The sequence below is a fragment of the Acomys minous genome, assembly GCF_964271855.1.
Source record: "Acomys minous genome assembly, chromosome: 1".
Lineage (NCBI taxonomy): Eukaryota > Metazoa > Chordata > Mammalia > Rodentia > Muridae > Acomys > Acomys minous.
The window spans coordinates 105,195,302-105,212,818 of NC_140483.1; the positions used below are offsets into that span (position 1 = coordinate 105,195,302).

The 17,517-nt window shown below is 40.8% G+C and overlaps 1 protein-coding gene across 8 annotated transcripts in view; it reads left to right on the forward strand.

Annotated features, from left to right (window-relative positions):
• Positions 1-1,253: 1,253 nt before the first annotated feature.
• Positions 1,254-17,517, forward strand: part of EYA1 (EYA transcriptional coactivator and phosphatase 1) — a 166,983-nt gene continuing 150,719 nt past the window's right edge. For 4 of the 8 annotated variants that reach the window (XM_084792185.1, XM_084792196.1, XM_084792195.1 and 1 more), the window contains exon 1: positions 3,799-3,817. Coding sequence is in view for 2 of the 8 variants with exons in the window: in XM_084792197.1 (XP_084648323.1) it covers positions 1,407-1,434; positions 3,750-3,817 (96 nt within the window). In the remaining 6 variants the exon portion in view is untranslated. Of the gene's footprint in view, positions 1,435-3,749; positions 3,818-9,191; positions 9,211-17,517 lie in introns of those variants that run through there. The other 4 variants (XM_084792197.1, XM_084792199.1, XM_084792186.1 and 1 more) reach the window with 4 other exon arrangements.

Genomic DNA, 17,517 nt, shown 5'->3' on the forward strand with positions numbered 1-17,517 from the left:
ATCCACTGCCATGGGCCATGGTCACTTAAGTGTACATCTTTTACAAAGTTTTTTCCCTTTTGTATATATGAATGTCTTGCTGCCTGTATGTATGTGTACCACGTGCATGCCTGTTAAATCCCCAGGAACTGGGTTTACAGATGGTTGTGAGCCACACTATGAAGGATAAGAATTGAACCTGGATCTTCTGCAAGAGCAGCAAGCATTCTTAAAGCCATCTCCCTAGCCCTTAGCTGGTATTTCTGCCTCTTAACTTCTTTCTAGTTTATCATTTCTACAGAGCAACAGGATGACCTTTCTAAGTGAGAAAGTTACTCCTTTGCTTACTTGTTGTAAAAATCCCTGCTTATAGATGGGAAAAGACAGCACACGTTTCCACTTTCTGTCCCACGACAAAAGATGTTCTGTTTGACTTCTTCCTTGAGTGATGCCTTGCATTTATTCTTTGTAGCCCAGACTAGCCTCAAACTTACTATGTAACCTAATATGACCTTGAATTACCAATTTTCCTGCCTCCACCTCCTGAGTTCTGGGATTATAGATGTATACCAATAAGTGTGTGTGTGTGTGTGTGTGTGTGTGTGTGTGTGTGTGTGTGTGTGTACCCAGGACACGTTACGCAGACTAGGCAAGCTGCACCAACTGACTTACATCCTCAGCCCCACTTCATTTTTGGTGCTATTGTTCTGACAGAGTAAATGATCACAATCACACACTTTCTTCTTTGTGTTCTCCACTTTTGCCTCTACTTACCTAGCTGGATTCAGATTATTCAGTATTCAGATTGTGTCATTTAATTTTTACACATGTAGTGTGTGTGTGTGTGTGTGTGTGTGTGTGTGTGTGTGTGTGATATGCATGTTCTGTGTATAATGAGTAGACATGTGCACTGTGTATGTGTGTGTGATATGCATGTTCTGTGTATAATGAGTAGACATGTGCACTGTGTATGTGTGTGTGGAATGTATGTAGTGGGCAGGTGTATCGTGTGTGTGTGTGTGTGTGTGTGTGTGTGTGTGTGTGTGTGTGTGTGTGTCTGTGTACTCATACCATGGCAAGCATAGTGATCAGGGGACAAGTTACAGGGGTCAGTTTTTTCCTCCTACCACATGATTCCTGGCAACTGAACTCAGGGTGGCAGCCTTGGTGACAAGCACCTTTACCCATAATGCCATCTTGCCAGCCCTGTGTCATAAATATCATTTTGTACAATATATCATTCCAGGCTCTGGTTGGCTATTAGAGCATGACCTCAGTTCAGAGGTCGTGTCCTCCTTCACCTGTCCTCTTAGCACTTGTCACAATCCCTTCAGGCGGTGTGAAAATGCTTGCCGGCATGAGCTGAAGTAACTTCTGTCATTCAACCAACAAACGCCAAGTGAAAACCACTTCGTGAAACAATATGGATGCAAAATGATCTGGCTCAGTATGAAGGTATATGTTTAATGTTACTTTTATGACTTAAGGTTGTCCTAAGATAGCAGAGAGCAACAGCTTTGATGTTTAAAAGCCCTCATCCTCAGCTTTTCACCGAGAGTGATGTACATTGCCACGAGCCCTTCTTCCTCTCTACTCTATATTCTTTAGAATACAAGTTCTTCTATTTTCATTTCTATTGCCGTGATTTAAAACAAACACAAAGAAAAACAAACGAACAACAACAACAAATACCCTGATCAAAAGCAACATAGAGGAGCAAAGGGCAAATTTGGTTTAAAATCCCTCTTTGTGGGGAAGTCACACGGGCAGGAGCTGGAGGTGGCTGGTCAAGATACACCCACAGTCAAGAACAGAAACAAACGCACACACACTTCCTGTTTACCCTCAGCTAGCTTCCTTCACTCTCATCCAGTTCAGGGTCCAGCTTAGGCATGGTACCTTCCCCAGTGGTCTGCGCCAAATGACAATCAAGACAGATCCCCGTCCAAATGTCCACCTGCCAACCTGAGACACGCTTCCAAATTCACTAATCACTGTTGTGTCGTTCAGGCCGACTATTAAAACCAGCAGGCGTCCTGGTTATCTTCATCTCATGCTAATTTTTTCCCAAATCTGTCTAGCAGTTGAATGTTTACATTTTTTTAAATTCTATTTTATGTGACTGGGTATGTTGCCTGTATGTATGCCTGTGGACTGCTTGCATGGATGATGCCTGCAAAGGCCAGAAGACGGTGTTGGATTCTGTGGAGCTGGAGTTACAGAGAGTGAGTCACAATGTGGGTGTGGGGACTCAAACCTGGGTCCTCTGGCAGAGCAGCCAGTGCTCTTAACCATAAGACCATCTCTCAAGCCCCTGCCTAGCAGCTGCATTTTAACCAGTGGATAAAATAGTTTTCCCTATTAAGGTTTTTAGTAAATGGTGTAAGGTGATTGACTGTCTTTGGGTGATAGTTGCGATTGTCGGTTAAGAAGAGTAGACCCGCAGAAATAAGCTTATGATTCATGAACTCTGTTTGCTCTTGGCCAGTGGTTCTCAACCTGTGGGTCGCAACCCCTTTTGGGGGAAAGGGGGATCCCGTATCAGATATCCTTCATATCAGATGTTTACTTTGTGATTCATAACAGTAGAAAATTACAGTTATGAAGCAGCAACAAAAATTGTTTTATGGTTCAGGGTCACCACATCAAGAGGAATTGTATTTAAGGCCTGCAGTATTAGGAAGGTTGAGAACCATTGTTCCTGGCAATGTTGGTCCATGTAACTTTTAAAACATAATTTGCAATTGCAGTATTTATTTTATTTTTTTAAAGATTTATTTGTTATGTATACAGATCTCATTATAGATGGTTGTGAGCCAACATGTGGTTGCTGGGATTTGAACTCATGACCTTTGGAAAAGCAGTCAGTGCTTCTAACCTCTGAGCCATCTCTGCAGCCCAATTGCAGTATTTAAAGAGTAAAACTTTAAATAAAACCATAGAATTCTGACTTCTCTAAAATCTTACATGATCTAGCAACAACAAAACTGGAGTTCCGTGTGACAGCAATCAACTTGAGCCCAGCTACCAAGGACGTGCTAAGCTGAGCTCATGTGGCGCCTGCGCGAAGCCCTCGCGCTCCTCTCTGTGTTCGGTTGTTTTTCCCACACTGCCCACACTGGAGATCTTGCACTTTGCCTGCCCGCGGCCTGAGAGACAGTGCTGATCTGAAGTGCATAGGAGCACTTAGATTTTTTTTTCCAGAGTGAGATTCAAAAGATATTATTAAATAAACATAAGAATCTGACTACAAAACTAGACAAAATTAAGAGTATTGTCGCTCCCAGAGACATATCCATAGTTCTAAGTGGTATGAGCATAATTCAGTGAAGTGTATTTTCTACCAAACGAAGGCAAATACGAGGCTACACTATAGCCACTTAAGTGGTGCAAAGTTGTCGATACATTTTCAAAGCACTAAATGGGAGTTTGTCTACCTGATCTCTATTAGTTCTAAAAATAACCACACCATTGTGTGCTTTGAACAGTTCTCCTGGGTGTTGGCCTCTGAATACATATATAACCAGAAGCAAGATGAACAGCTAAGCCCAGCCCGCCAACATCATTCTGTTACAGTGATTTTGAAATCTAATGACTACGGTGCATGTATACTAGAAATATGCAAGATGTATTTGTTAAACAAAGTCATATTAACTGACGGTCATATTCTAAAAAGGGATTGATTAAAACACGGAAAGCCTAAGGGTTAAGTCCCTGGGATTAAGGCCTCCTCTGCCAGTCTCCCAGAGCCATCTTTTCCTCCTCTTCAGGACAAGGATCCAGTCTTCCCACTCTTAGGACTGCAGTGAGCTTCAATGGGAGAGTGTGGGGGACAAGCGTAAGTAACCAAGGCATTTTACAGCTCCAAATCTCGCCACTGAGCCCATGGATAATTGTAACAGCTAAAATACACCTTTGAGTTCTGCTTCTTAACTCTTCTCCCTTTGCACCTACATTTCTCCCAATTCTAGTTTTCCATGGGGACCATAGTGAAAATTAGCCTTCTTCCTTTAGGAGTTAGAGGCAATTGTCCTGTTATGCTGAGGCCTGTACTCACTTTTATGCGAAAGTAAGTACTAGTGTTGCGTCCAGAAAACTGCTAATTTGGTTTCTCAGTTACTAGGAGTAATTTACACAAATCTTTTGGATTGTATTTCAGTTCTTCAAGTCTGTGAGCATCATCGAATTAAAACACTGCAATGTGCAAGCCTAATTGTTTAAAATGTGAGCACCTGAGTCAGATGTGTGTCTTCCTCCTTAGAGTTCGGCTGCCTGTAGAAAGGTTTCTGGAGTTTGCCATTGGCTTTGTAAGAGACAGATCTGTCCAAGAATAATGCTACTAAGACGGGCTTCATGGTGGTATTTCTAACAGTTTCCTTTACTTGCTTCTTAACTCGAGTTCTTAACAAGCAGATAATTGGCCATTCAGAGGCTGAGAAGACGAAAGCAGATGAGCAGAGCTGCCTCTCTACCAGGGTGCCCAACCATTTGACACCGATGTGACATTGTCCTCTACAAATATACTAGACTGCATTTATACCTATTCTGGGATGTGCACAGCTACGGGCTGGACACGTCTGCTAGGAGGGCCTCGTGCAGTGGAAAAGGTGGGGGAAGCTGCCGATACGGTGCAAGGTGGTGTATTCTACAACCAGGTCCTGGTAGGGAACTGTGAGAAAAACGGGATGCTGGCGGGAGACTCCAGAACTTGGCCTCTGATGCTCAGAGGAGAAATCTAAGGTGGTTCCCCCCGGAAGGGAGCACCCCAACATAGAAGTCCCAATATAAGCAACATTGAGGCTGGGAAAGAACTCAAGCCACAGTGGATCTTACAATGCTTGGTGAAGAGACGGACGCAGAATGTCTGCGTTCTTAACGCTTCCTAAGCATGTGTGGATGGGAGTCAGGCACTCTAGCTTTACCTAAATGACAGCTGGTAATAGAAACCATGTGAAAGTCATTTTTCATCAGCTGGGGCTTAAGCTTGTCCATTAGAATGATTAGAAAACTGAGTGTTCTCCTTTTAAAAAAGCTGGAGAAGATGACAGTGCGAAAACTCTTATAACCGCAGTATCACGGAGAGTCTTTAGAAGTCATGCGAAGGTAACAAGAAAGACCTTGGTAATGTTTACTGAGGCGAAGTCAGCATCTGTGTCCTTTAAATTCCAAAATATTTCAAGCATTTGGAAAACTAGAAACAGTAATGTAATTAAGACATACGTACACCTACCTGATTGTAAAGTGTAGAATTTCATTTGTGTGGTCAACAGCTTTCTCTCCCTCTCTGGGTCCTTTTCTTTCTGTTCCTTTCTTTTTCACTTTCCTCTTTCACTTCTCTTTTCTCCCTTCATAGTTCCTCCTCTCTCTCACTCCTTCCCAAACTGTAACCAGGGTATGTGAAAGCATCATTGTCTGTCCATAGTGTCGCCATGCTCTGAGAGGAGTAGGAAATTGTTGGAAACCACCATTTTGACTGACACCATTTCAACTCCGATTCAGTTAGTGTCCACTTAATACTGCCATAGTAGTAAGAATCAGAGCTGTTTAGTCATTTGTGAGGGAACTGACTAGGTGCTGTCAGCCCCAGAGTCATGACTCAGCTCCTAGCTTGAAGCGCGGAGCTGCTGGACTTTACGAGGGGCAGAGCCACAGAGTTCTGTGGCTGAGGCAGCACTCAAGACGCAGAACCTACTCTGCTTCATTTTGAGGAATGATTTATGAAAGAAGCCTGTCCATCCTTTACTGGTCAAGGAGAACGTGCCATACACTTGAACCAGTGTTGCTTATCTGCTTCCTATTAGTGGCGCCTTTGAAAGGGATAATTGGCAACATTAGTGGAAGAAAAAGAAATCCTTGCAATATAAGGTAGTAAGTGTGTGGTGAAATATATCTGAAATGAATGTAACACTTAATGCAGTTTACTAATAACATGTCCATTTCACTTCAGGTAAAACATAGGCTGCTGGACCAGCAAGGAGCTTTTACTCCTTAAAATAGAGATGTTTATTAAGGGAGGAAACCGGAGATTCCTTTATGTCCTAAACTGATGTATATTTTATCAACTTGTAACTCAATAGTCTACATAATGATTCGCTACCACTGTGTAAGTACAACTTTAATTCAGTATAATATAATTTTAATTGTGAAAATAAAGCCTTTATCCACTTTCATCTGGTCTTGATTTCTTCATTTTTATTATAAGATCCTTTTATAAATATTATGTAATTCATCTGTGGTTCTACTAAAATGCCTAGTTTTACTCCAACAAGTGGAAGATCAGATGGTAGCCTTAATATCCGTGTGCTGTTTCTCCTCATCTTGTATGACATTAGTAAAAATAAGGATGGCTGGGATGCATAAAGAAAATGCAGATTCATAACATGATTATCCTGATGAAAAACAAATTGTCAAGGGCCCCAGGCTTTAAGGACATTAGCTTGGATCCATGCCCATGTTTTGTATACAAAGTACATTCTGTGTTATAACAGCATCGGATCAACCTGCTAACTAAAATGCCAATAAATCCTCAACTGACTGACTGAGGAGACCATTTTATATGATGAATGGGGAGCAGAGGGTGTACAGTAATGGTGAGGAACATGTTGGGAAAGCCACCTTCTTCTAGGAAACCTGTAGAAAGCAAGTATGTGTGAGCATGTGTGTGTGTGTGTGTGTGTGTGTGTGTGTGTGTGTGTGTGTGTGTGAGTATGTGTGACTGTGTGTGTATGTGAGTGTGTGTGAGGGTGTATGTGAGTGTATGTGTGTATATGTGCGTGAGTATGAGTGTATGTGTATGTGTGTGTGTTTCATGACTGCCATGGAGTGTGTATGAACCACTTTGACAAGCCTGTCCTATCTTTCCACTCTAGCTCAGATCTACAGGCATGACAGCAAGTGCCTTTATTCACGGAGACACCTCGTCGCTCTTCTCTCGGGCGCTGAAGAATTCTTATTCTTCAAAGCAGAATTAGACATGTTTCTATGGATGTGAATGATTGGTACACACAACTTCAGAGCAGCAGCTTTACAGACAAGGATATTATGTTCAGTTTTATAGATTCTGTTTCTCTCCCTGTTTCTCAATTGCTGACCTAATTGCTCTGTGCCATTGCATGCATTTGCATACATGTTGCCAGGCTTGCCTCTGCCTCGCTCCTCCTGTCCTCCCACACTTCCTGGATGGTCTGACAACTTCCTGCTTTCATGAGATCACAGAAGAAATTGAGGGATATTTCCTCTCACATAAGCATACAGAAAACTCGAATAGATCTGTGGTCTACAGTACAGGTGGGAGCAGGCTAAGGCGCATATTAAATCCCTGTGTGTGTGTGTGTGTGTGTATACTTGTTTTCTTTTACTTTAGTGTCTATATGAAGACTTGCAGGATGTTTCAAATAATAGCCACCGCATGAGTAAAGTCATCTTGAGAAGAAGCACACACACCCATGTTGTTGCAGGCCTTCAGCAGAAAGGTCAAACAGGTGACCCTCTGGCTATAGGGGCAGGTGACAAGATCTAGGCTGCAGACATCATAGGAGGCTGTTGTATAGATTTGGACTCCCATCTTTGATGGGGACATGTTGTCAAACATTGAAGGGTTTGAAGTCCTGGCCAGAGGTGGACAACACTACAGTGAGGGAATTTGAGGCTTCCTGCAGTGTGGATTTAAATGCTGGGGTGTGGGAACTGTAGTAGTGGGAAATAAAGGTCCCTACAGGCTCATATATTTTAATATTTGGACTGAGTCAGTGGAACTATTGGGAAGGATAAGCATAAGAAGGTGTGACTTGAGTTTCAAAAGACTCACACCATTCCCAGTGCTCATTCTTTCTCCCTCATTTATTGTGGATCAAGATGTGAGCTCTCAGCTGTCCCTGCCTTCATTCCTTTGACCCAGCATCATGGACTCTAACCCTCTGAAACCATAAGTCCTATTAAATGTTTTCTTTGGTAACTTGCCTTGGTCACGGAGCCATTATCACAGCAATGGTAACCCTAATGAATACAGTGACAAGCTAGGGGGCACCTGTTGGAGGGAGGAACTGGGCAAGACATGGAGCTCAGGAAAATGAGTGGTTGACATCAGCTGTACTTGGCTTTGGCTCGGCATACAGCAAAGGATGAATGAAGGAAAAGGCTGTGTGGTTCTGGTTTGGGTTGTGGGGAATTGAATGTGTCCCTAACTGAAACAGAAAAGCAGAAGCAGGCAGGGCCACAGATATGAATGAACTTTGGCACCACTGAAATATAAGTGGCATTAAAATGGAATAAAAATGTGAGGTTGCTAAGGAGATGCTGAACCACAATTTGTAAAATAGCAAGGGCTAGACATTCTGAGTGCAGGGGCAATACAAAAGCATGGAGTCATTGGTAGGGTTTAGGAATAAGTGCACATGGCAAGACTAGAGGATGCGAAAGATACGGCACCTGCTCGATCATCTAGGGTCACTACAGCAAGCTGGAAGTCTAAAGCTCACCCTTAAATCTATGAAGAATTCTAATGTGAGAAGTGGCCTGTAAGGTGGCCAGGCCAAGAGGGCATGTTGTAGGAAGGTTTCATTTGAGCCTCAGAAGATGTTTGTCATAGAGTGGCTACTACCTATTGCACATAACTCCGATATTAAATCAAAGCTAATACTTGTTTCCACAAGGTTTTATATCCTGTTTCTAAGCAAGCAGTAGCCAAACAAAAATTAAAACCAAAATCATTTGCTAACATCTTTTTCAAAGAAACATGTCTTCAGGCATATGTCCTATGTGGATTTAAATTCTAACATTTCTAGATTTTTCTAGACCACATTCCTTCACCTTTCTCCTCAAGACAACAGAAGTTATTTCCTGGAGGTTCGGACACATGCATCCTGTTCTTAGGCCACCTTTATATCTGGGGTGACTTTGTGGTACCTGATATTCTCTTTGATTCAATAAAGTTGCCACTGTCCTACTTGTTCATGGTGAGCCACCTGTGGAAGCAGACACAGGTGTGGTTCCCCTTTGACCAGCATTCTACTGGTCCCAACCATAGCCTCCAGGTTCAAGTGATCTATTTGTGGAATCATTTTTCCTCACAGGAAATCTCAACATCACCAAATTTCTTTGCATTTTTGTGCCCCTACTGGGGACTCAGAGACTTCATGGTTGCTTTCTCTTGGCCATACCAGGGAGACTCTTTCACACCCTGAAGAAGACTCTTATATAGAGAAAGAAATCTCCACATTCACATGTGTTTTGGTAAGTAGTTGTTATCCCCAAAGCTCAGAAGTCAACTTATGGAATGTATTTTACAATACAATTTCCAATGTGTTTTACTTGTAAGAATGACTAATTTTCACAAGACAGTACATGTTTACTTACTTACTGAGTGTAACTCCTGAGTTTGAGGGATTCCATCTTCTTTCCACACAGAATTCTATTCATGTAATTCCAATTATGATAGCAAGTTCATGCTGAAGGGAAGCAGCAAACCTCCAAATATCCTCAAATCTTGACAAAAGACACATGAAGAGACCCAATGAATTTCAAAACCATATTGCCTCACCTGTCCTCAGATCTGATTATTGATAGCAAACAAAATCTCTTTTTCTTTATTCATTTCTGTTTTTATTTCATTTGTTTTTGTTTGTTGGTTTGTTTGAGACAGGATCTCTCTATATAGTCCTGCTGAAACCTCCTGTGGAGACCCATACCGGGCTTGAACTCACAGAGATTGCTCTGCCTCTGCCACACCACTGCTGGGATTAAAGATGTGTGCTACGAAAAATGGCTTTCATTCGCTTCTTTATATTTTATACTTTATTGTGATTATAGCCCATGAATATATTTTAAAACTTCTTTACTTTTTGGAGGTTATGTTAAGTCTAATTTCATATGAAACAAGGTCATTAGTTCATGGTTACTAATTCTTTTGGTTGATATATGGGACCAGGTTCCATACTTAAAAGAGACTCAAATTTGAACCCATGGTTTAGACTTAGCCTCTGTTTATAGGAGCCCATTTAGGATTTCTATATGGAGTCCTGGCTGTCCTGAAGCTCACTCTGTATGCCAAACTGGCTTCATTCTCACAGAGGTCTGCCTGCCTCTGCCTCCCAAGTGCTGGAATTAAAGGTGTGTATTCCCATTGCAGCCTAAATCTTCCGTTTTAACCACTTGCCCACAACCTTCTTAGCAACCATTATTTCAAACTGAAAGGCATTTCCAATTCCATCCCTGTCTTTTATTTTGAAGTGCTAGGGGTTGGCCCTCAGACTTTTCACATTCTAGATAGGTGCTCGGCCACCAAGCTCTACCCTCATTGTTCTCCTGTCACTTTCTCCAACTTCTCAGCCTTAGCCTCTCAGCCTAATGAGAATATTAGAGATGTGGTGGGCGTAGATGTAAGGCGGAGCCACACCCATGCAAAACAGAAAAAAAATCAGAGGGTGTTTCCATAAAAATACAGCTCTATTGTGTTACAGGTGGCTCTATTGTTATCTCGTGCATATAGCAATTACTATATGGAATAAGTGGAATATGGAATAGGTGGAATAAGGGCATATAAGAGACAATGGCTGAGGATGACTGGAAGTTAAAAGAAAATGGAGGCAGTAGGAAAAGGTCTTCCTTAAAAAAAAAAAAAGGCTAACTTTGAAGGAGCACCAAAGTGGAACAGAAGGAATTAAAGGAAATTTCCCGACAGGATTTTCTGGGGAAAATATTTCAAAGAAAAGACTAAGAGCAACTTAGATGCAATTAAAATAAAGATGACAAAATTATGAGAGTAGAGGACAAATTTTACATGACTTCACTTTCGGGAGGTACGCACGGGGGCCAAGGGGAGGCTAGAGGTTAATCAGTATATAGAGAGAGTTTCAGTTTGGGAATCTGAAGAACTCTGGAAAAGGGTGGTGGTGGTAGTGTGTGGATGTACACTGAAATGCACTCTTAACAATGTTAAAATAGTGTAAAATGCTCTGGAATCAACTAAAAAAGCAAGTTGCCGGGCACTCCTGGTTGGGATTTTTCCATTAGGTGGAGTGCAGTGGGAAAATCCATCCTGAATGTGGAGGACATCTTCTGACAGTCCAGATAAAGGACACAGAAGAAGCTTTGCCCTTCTACTTGCTTGCCCCCTGGGCAGTTCATCTAGACTATTGTGGTGACATTCCTTTGCCGATATTAGAACCAGCTTCCACAGCCTTCCAACATAGACCTAAGACCAACAGAAGCTCGCCAACAGTCTTCCAAGCCTTCAACATCAGATTGAGACTGCTGAGGCATCCAACCACCTGAACTGAACAACTACTGAACTGTTGGCCTATCCAATAGGATACAGCCATTGTTGAGCTACAGGGAACATAGCATGTAAGCCAGTCTAATAAACCTCCTTTTAAATATGTGTTCATTCTGTCAGCTCAGTTCCTTTGAAGGACTGTGACTAATACCAGCTCTTTTTCTGGTAGCTATATGCACTCACAACTCCCAGGAGATTAGCCCCACTGTGTGAACCCAGTCATCTGTATGACACACCCTAGTTAACATCTCATTGGCCACACCTAATATTTTGGGACGCGTGGTTCATTAGGTGCCATCAGTCTACTGTAATGAATAAATGAATGAGGAACAAAAGGGGCTGGGGAGAGGTAAAGGCATTTCTACCAAGCCGCTGAGTATGGACAGAGAGATGGTGCAGAGAGGCTAGTACACAATGCACACGAGTAGGAGGGATATCTTAGCTGGATAAGATAGTAATGAAAAGGCTGCTGTTGACTTTCACTTCTTTACATACTGGCTGTTCAGCACTTTGAGTTTTTGCCGTGTCGCTGCATGAGCCGCAAAGCAGACAAAAGAAATGAATAGAAAGGAAGTTAAAAATCCTTGCTGTTTGTCATTTATGCAGAAAGACTGCCATGATCTGAAATTTCTGTCTTCTACCCAGATTCATCCCATCTAAAATTATCATTGATTCTAAAACATCCACTAAATAGGACCACAAATCATCAATTTTCAGGTTAAAACCAGAAGCTAGCTTCCTACCAAGTCTCGCTCCGACCACTGCAATAGTATCCTAATTTGCTTTGCTTCCTCGGTTCTGAGCTTCCTGGTTTATACTCCAAAGCCAGATTGCTCTTTTTTATACATAAATCACACTGTGTCTTTTTCTGCTCAAAAACAAAATGAAACAGTCCCCAGAGGCCTCTGATGCCAGTCTACTAAATCAAAAAATAAAACCCTGACTCTATCTAACCTACAGTGTACCATATCTGCCAGCCATCCTTGGCCCCATGATTTTCTTTCTTTTTTTTTTTTTTTTTACTTTATTAATTTATTCTTATTACATCTCAATGGTTTGGCCCCATGCTTTTCATCCTCCTCAATATCATCTGTATTTCTTTCTTCCATCATACTTAGCAAACGCATTCCTTTTTATCTCAATATTCATTTCCTACAAGCACTTTCTGGCCACTGCACTTTTATAGCTGTATCACCTTTCTGTTCTCCACACACCAGCATCTTATCACAAAGCATCCTTGACTAACTCAAACGGCACCCACCACTCTCTTCATGTATATCAAGTTGTAGGGGAATTTTATTTGTCAGTAACTCATACATATACACATACATAGATACACAATATCTATTTTTAATTTTACTTAATCAAAGTCAAATTCACATAATTGAAATTTTTGTTTACGTCTATAAAAATTGTCATAAGGAAGAGAGTCTCCTGCTTCCCTTCATGGTCCCTCTCCTGAGAGAAAACCACTTCCAGCTTTGCACTGTCCTTTGCTGATTTTTCATGTTTAACTTGTTACAGAAGGTAGCTTTCAATGTATCCCACAAATTTGGGTATGTTGTTTCATTTTCACTGAATTTCAGGAAGTCCTAAATTTCTTTCTTTATTTCTTCCCTGACCCAGGTGTCATTCAGTAGAGAGTTGTTAAATTTCTATGTATGTATAGGCTTTTTTGTTATTTCTGCTGTTGGTGGCACTCAGAGGAAGGATAGCAGGCTACCAAGAAGAGACTTGATACCCTATGAGCATATACAGGGGGAGGAAGTCCCCCTCAGTCACAGTCATAGGGGAGGGGAATAAGGGGAAAATGAGAGGGAGGGAGGGAGGAATGGGAGGATACAAGGGAGGGGATAACAACTGAGATGTGATATGAAAAAATTAATAAAATATATTTTAAAAAAGAAGGTAGCTTTGTTTTGCTCCCTCCCTACCATATGCACACCAGCACCATCAGCCTGCCATCTTTCAGAATGCCTAGATCCATTCTTGACACTTAAGTTACTTGGTCTGTATATAAACTTTTACAGCAGCATGTACTACTGTGCTTTTCCCCTAAAATTGTACATATCTAAGATGTACAGCATGATGTTCTGAGGAATACTTGTGATTAATATGTCAATCACCTTAACTTATCTACCACTTTTTGCAATAAGTTTTTATGTGTCAAGAGTATTTATAGTGTCTACGGTCTTAGACCATTTTCATTATACAACGTATTGTTAACTATACTGCTTGTGTGGTCCACTAGTTCTCTAGAAATATCCATCTGATTTACTTGCAGGTTTATAACCTTTAACTCTTATCTTCCCATTTCCTCACCTTCTGAATCATGAAAACCACTTTTCTACTCTTTCATGCAGCATTTTCCTTTCTGAGTCTAGTGTACTTAGTTTAGTGTATTTCCGTGCTGGTTCATTTACATCATCACAATTGACAGGATCTGTTTTCTTACAGCTAAAAAATATTCTATTACATATGTGTGTACACATATATGTGGCATATGAATAATGGAATAGACAGTCGTTGTCAAAGGTAAAATGTTAAATAAATTAAACATCTACAAATGCTAAATATGAAAAATAACATATTAATGTGGATGTTGATAAGGAGAAATTTTTACACATTGTTGGTGGAGATAAAATAAGGGGCTGGAGAGACCACTCAGGTGTTAATAGCCCTGGCTGCTCTTGCAGAGGACACAGGTTTGGTTCCCAGTACCCACAATGTGTCTCAAACCAACTTTAACTCCAATGCCGTCCTTTGATTTCCACTGGAACCTGTCACACATGCAGTGTGTAGATGTACATAAAGCAAAACACATATACACAGTAAATAAATAAATCCCTTAAAATTAATATAATCATAATGAAAATTAGTAAAGAGGAAGTCCTCAAAAAAATACACTTTTTCCCAAAACACCTGTTTCAATGAACATTTACGCCAACAGTGGTCAAGGAGAGTTTTCCTTTTCTCCACACCCTCATTGATACTGTGTTATTGATCCCTTAATTATAATTACAGACATTCTAACAAGAGTGAAATGATACCTCAGGATGTGTGTATATGTGTGTGTGTGTGTGCATGTGTGCGTGTGTGTGTGAGAGTGTGTGCACGTTGTACTCCATCACTCTCTACCTTATTCCCTTGAGATAGGATTTCTTTATCTGAACCTGGAACTAGTCTGGTAGCTAACAAGCCCCAATGATCTTCCATTCCCCCATAGCACTGGGGTTACAGAACTGCAGACCCACAGCAGCTTTCTATGTAGGTGCTGGGAATTTGAGCTCAGGTCTTCATGCTGGCATAGCAAACACTCTTACCCAATGAACTATTTTCCTAGCTCCCTCATTGTGATTTTGATGAGCATTTCCCTGATGTTGCACATCTTTTTCATATTCTGGTCGGCCACTTTTATGTCTTCTTTAATTGGCTTATTTGGTTTGCTGGTGAATGACTTGGATTTTTTAGATGCTTTGGAGATTAGCCGCTATTCTGATACATAATTGTGATCATCTATTTACAAAGCACAGGATGACTTTCCCTCTTCTTGTCTCCTTTGCGGCAGCTGTTGGTGTACTGTGGTCCCACCAGCTTCCTGCCCCCGCTGCTTCTCCTCCAGGTGTCCTGTGAAGACATTGTTAGGACCTTCCCCACGGATTTTCTTCTAGGACTTTTGTTGTATATAATACATATATAATAGTAATTAGGACTTTATTCTGGATTGATTTTTTGTGGATAGGGTCAAATGAGAGTCCACTTCCATTCCATGAGGACTGGGCTTATGCTCACCTCTTTCCAATTTACATCATCTGTGTAATATAAGACATTTGATTCCTACTTTTCCCAAAAACTATCTTTTATTGGTTTCCCAAGAAAAAGATATGAGGATAATGGTTATTTTTTAGGTTTGTATTTTAGAAAATGGCTTTAATTTATTTTTGTTTTGTTTTTTATTTTGTTTTCACTTATTTATTTAATCACTTTACAGTCTGATCCCAGCCCCCTTGCTCCTCTGTAGCTTTAATTTAAATGATTAATTTTCCCAAGTATGGTGGGTTATAAAATTCTAGATGGGATTTTGTTTTCTCCAGGAATCTGAGGTCATTGGTCCCTTTAACCTTCTAGAACTACATGTTCTAGTTAAGACATCTGGTTACAGTCTTCATTTCAGCTGTGGTCTGCTTTTCTCCCTCTAGGATTCTATCAGCCTTATTTTATTTTTTCTTAGTGTTCTAAAATTTTTCACAGCCACTAATGTGAGTCTGTCCTTGTCCGCTCTGTCTGGGACTCACAGAACTCTTCCACTCTGAAACCTCATGTTCTAGGAAATGTTTTAGCATCATTGGCTGAATTTTGCTCCTTGTTTCTCTCCTTTCTTTCTAAAGCTCCACTTATCTTTATGTTGGACCACCAGGAGTATATAGCATTTCATTAGGCTGTTTCATATAATTCTCACCTCTTGTCGCTTTCCTGGGCGACTGCCCCAGTTTATTTTGTGAACTCTACTGATTTTTGACACTTCTGTTATCTTAAATTTTATTTCCCATGTATCTTTTCCAGTCTTTCTTCTTTTGGCTCCTCTTCTCTTTTCCACTCTTCTTCTTTCTCCTTCCTATGACCTTTTCTTCTCCTCTTCCTTCTCTTCCTCTTGAGTGATGGAGATGGAACCCAGGGTCTTGCATATTATTCTACCATCAAGCCATACCCCAGCTTGTATATTCTTCCATTATTATTTTGGGTTGGGGGGGCGACACTGTTGTTAATTTCTTCTAGTTTCATGACTGTAGTGTTTTCTCTTAGTTCTCTTAGGAATAATAATGGGAGTTACTTTGCTTGACTCCATATTGGCTTTGGTCTAGTCTTTGTTACTCTTTGTTTGACTTCTACGTCTTAGTAGAGGCCGTCTGCGTTTGCCTACTTGGGGCTTGTATTAATGTTGATTCATAAAGAAAGATCATGGTTTTTACTCTGGGTGATCGGATGGAGATATTTGCCTTTGGACTAGTCAGAGCTTTTAGTAAAAGCGAGTTCAGACTCTTGCCACAATAATTTGGATGGGGTTGACTGGTCTATGAGCGCTGATGGGGAGGGGAGGTTTATACTCTTCTGGGTGTACATGAGAAAGATTTCTTAATGGCAAGGATTCTATCTTCTGTGTGTGCTCACTGCTTCATTTGTTGTCCCCAATACCTGACAAGTATTAGAGACATATTAAGTATTTACTGAGTCCTAGCTGGCAGGCCCGCTAACTAATTTGATTGGTTACCCTCCTGTATACGCTAGAAACTGCAAATTTTGACAATGACATCATTGTAGATGTTTCCATAGAGGAGAATTTAAGGCTAAGACATTGTGAAGTATTCTTAATTGTATCTTCATGGCATTGTGTACCATTTCATTGGTTTAATTATGAAGGAAATGGACTGATACTAGGATACTAGAGGGCTTTAAAAATGCAGTGGATGGCAGGCAGTGGTGATGTGCACCTTTAATCCCAGCACTCAAGAGGCAGAGGCAGGTGGATCCCTGTGAGTTCGAGGCCAGCCTGGTCTACAACGCTACACAGAGAAACCTAGTCTCAAAAAACAAAAACAGAACAAAACAAAAAGAATGCAGTGAGTACTCAGAACTATTATATGGTATATGATGGGTTTTTTAAAAAATGAACTTAAATCTCTTATTTCTATTTTATTTTCCAGTCTCACTCAAATACATACATACATACATACATACATATATACATATATACATACATATATGTGTGTGTGTGTGTGTGTGTGTGTGTGTGTGTGTGTGTGTGTGTATACCAAATACAGTGACTTCAAGTTCTGATGTAATTTCTTAATGTTTTTGGTCATATGTCCCTTATTGTTTGGATAACAAATTTCTAGTGCAGTTCAAATGAGTCAATGTTGTTCTTTTGAAGTGTTTAATTTCTGCTTTCAAACAGGAGTATAAGTGATGACAATGGTCTAGCCAATTCGGCTTTTGAGTTTCCACAAGGGAAAAGTATAACATTGTATGGGGGAGGGGAGGGGTGGATAGACACAACAGAAATTCAGAGAAATGATTTTCACATTTACAAACTAGGATTATGTTCCTTATAGTGGCATCGTGCACGTGCTTTAACTCATTTAAGTGGCATTTGCTGAACACCTACTACCTGCATCAGGCTGTTCTGAGTCCTGAGACCTCTCCTCGTCCTCTTGAGGCTTTCATTCTCATGCTTGTTTGGTATGGGGTGGGATCTGACTTTGCATTCA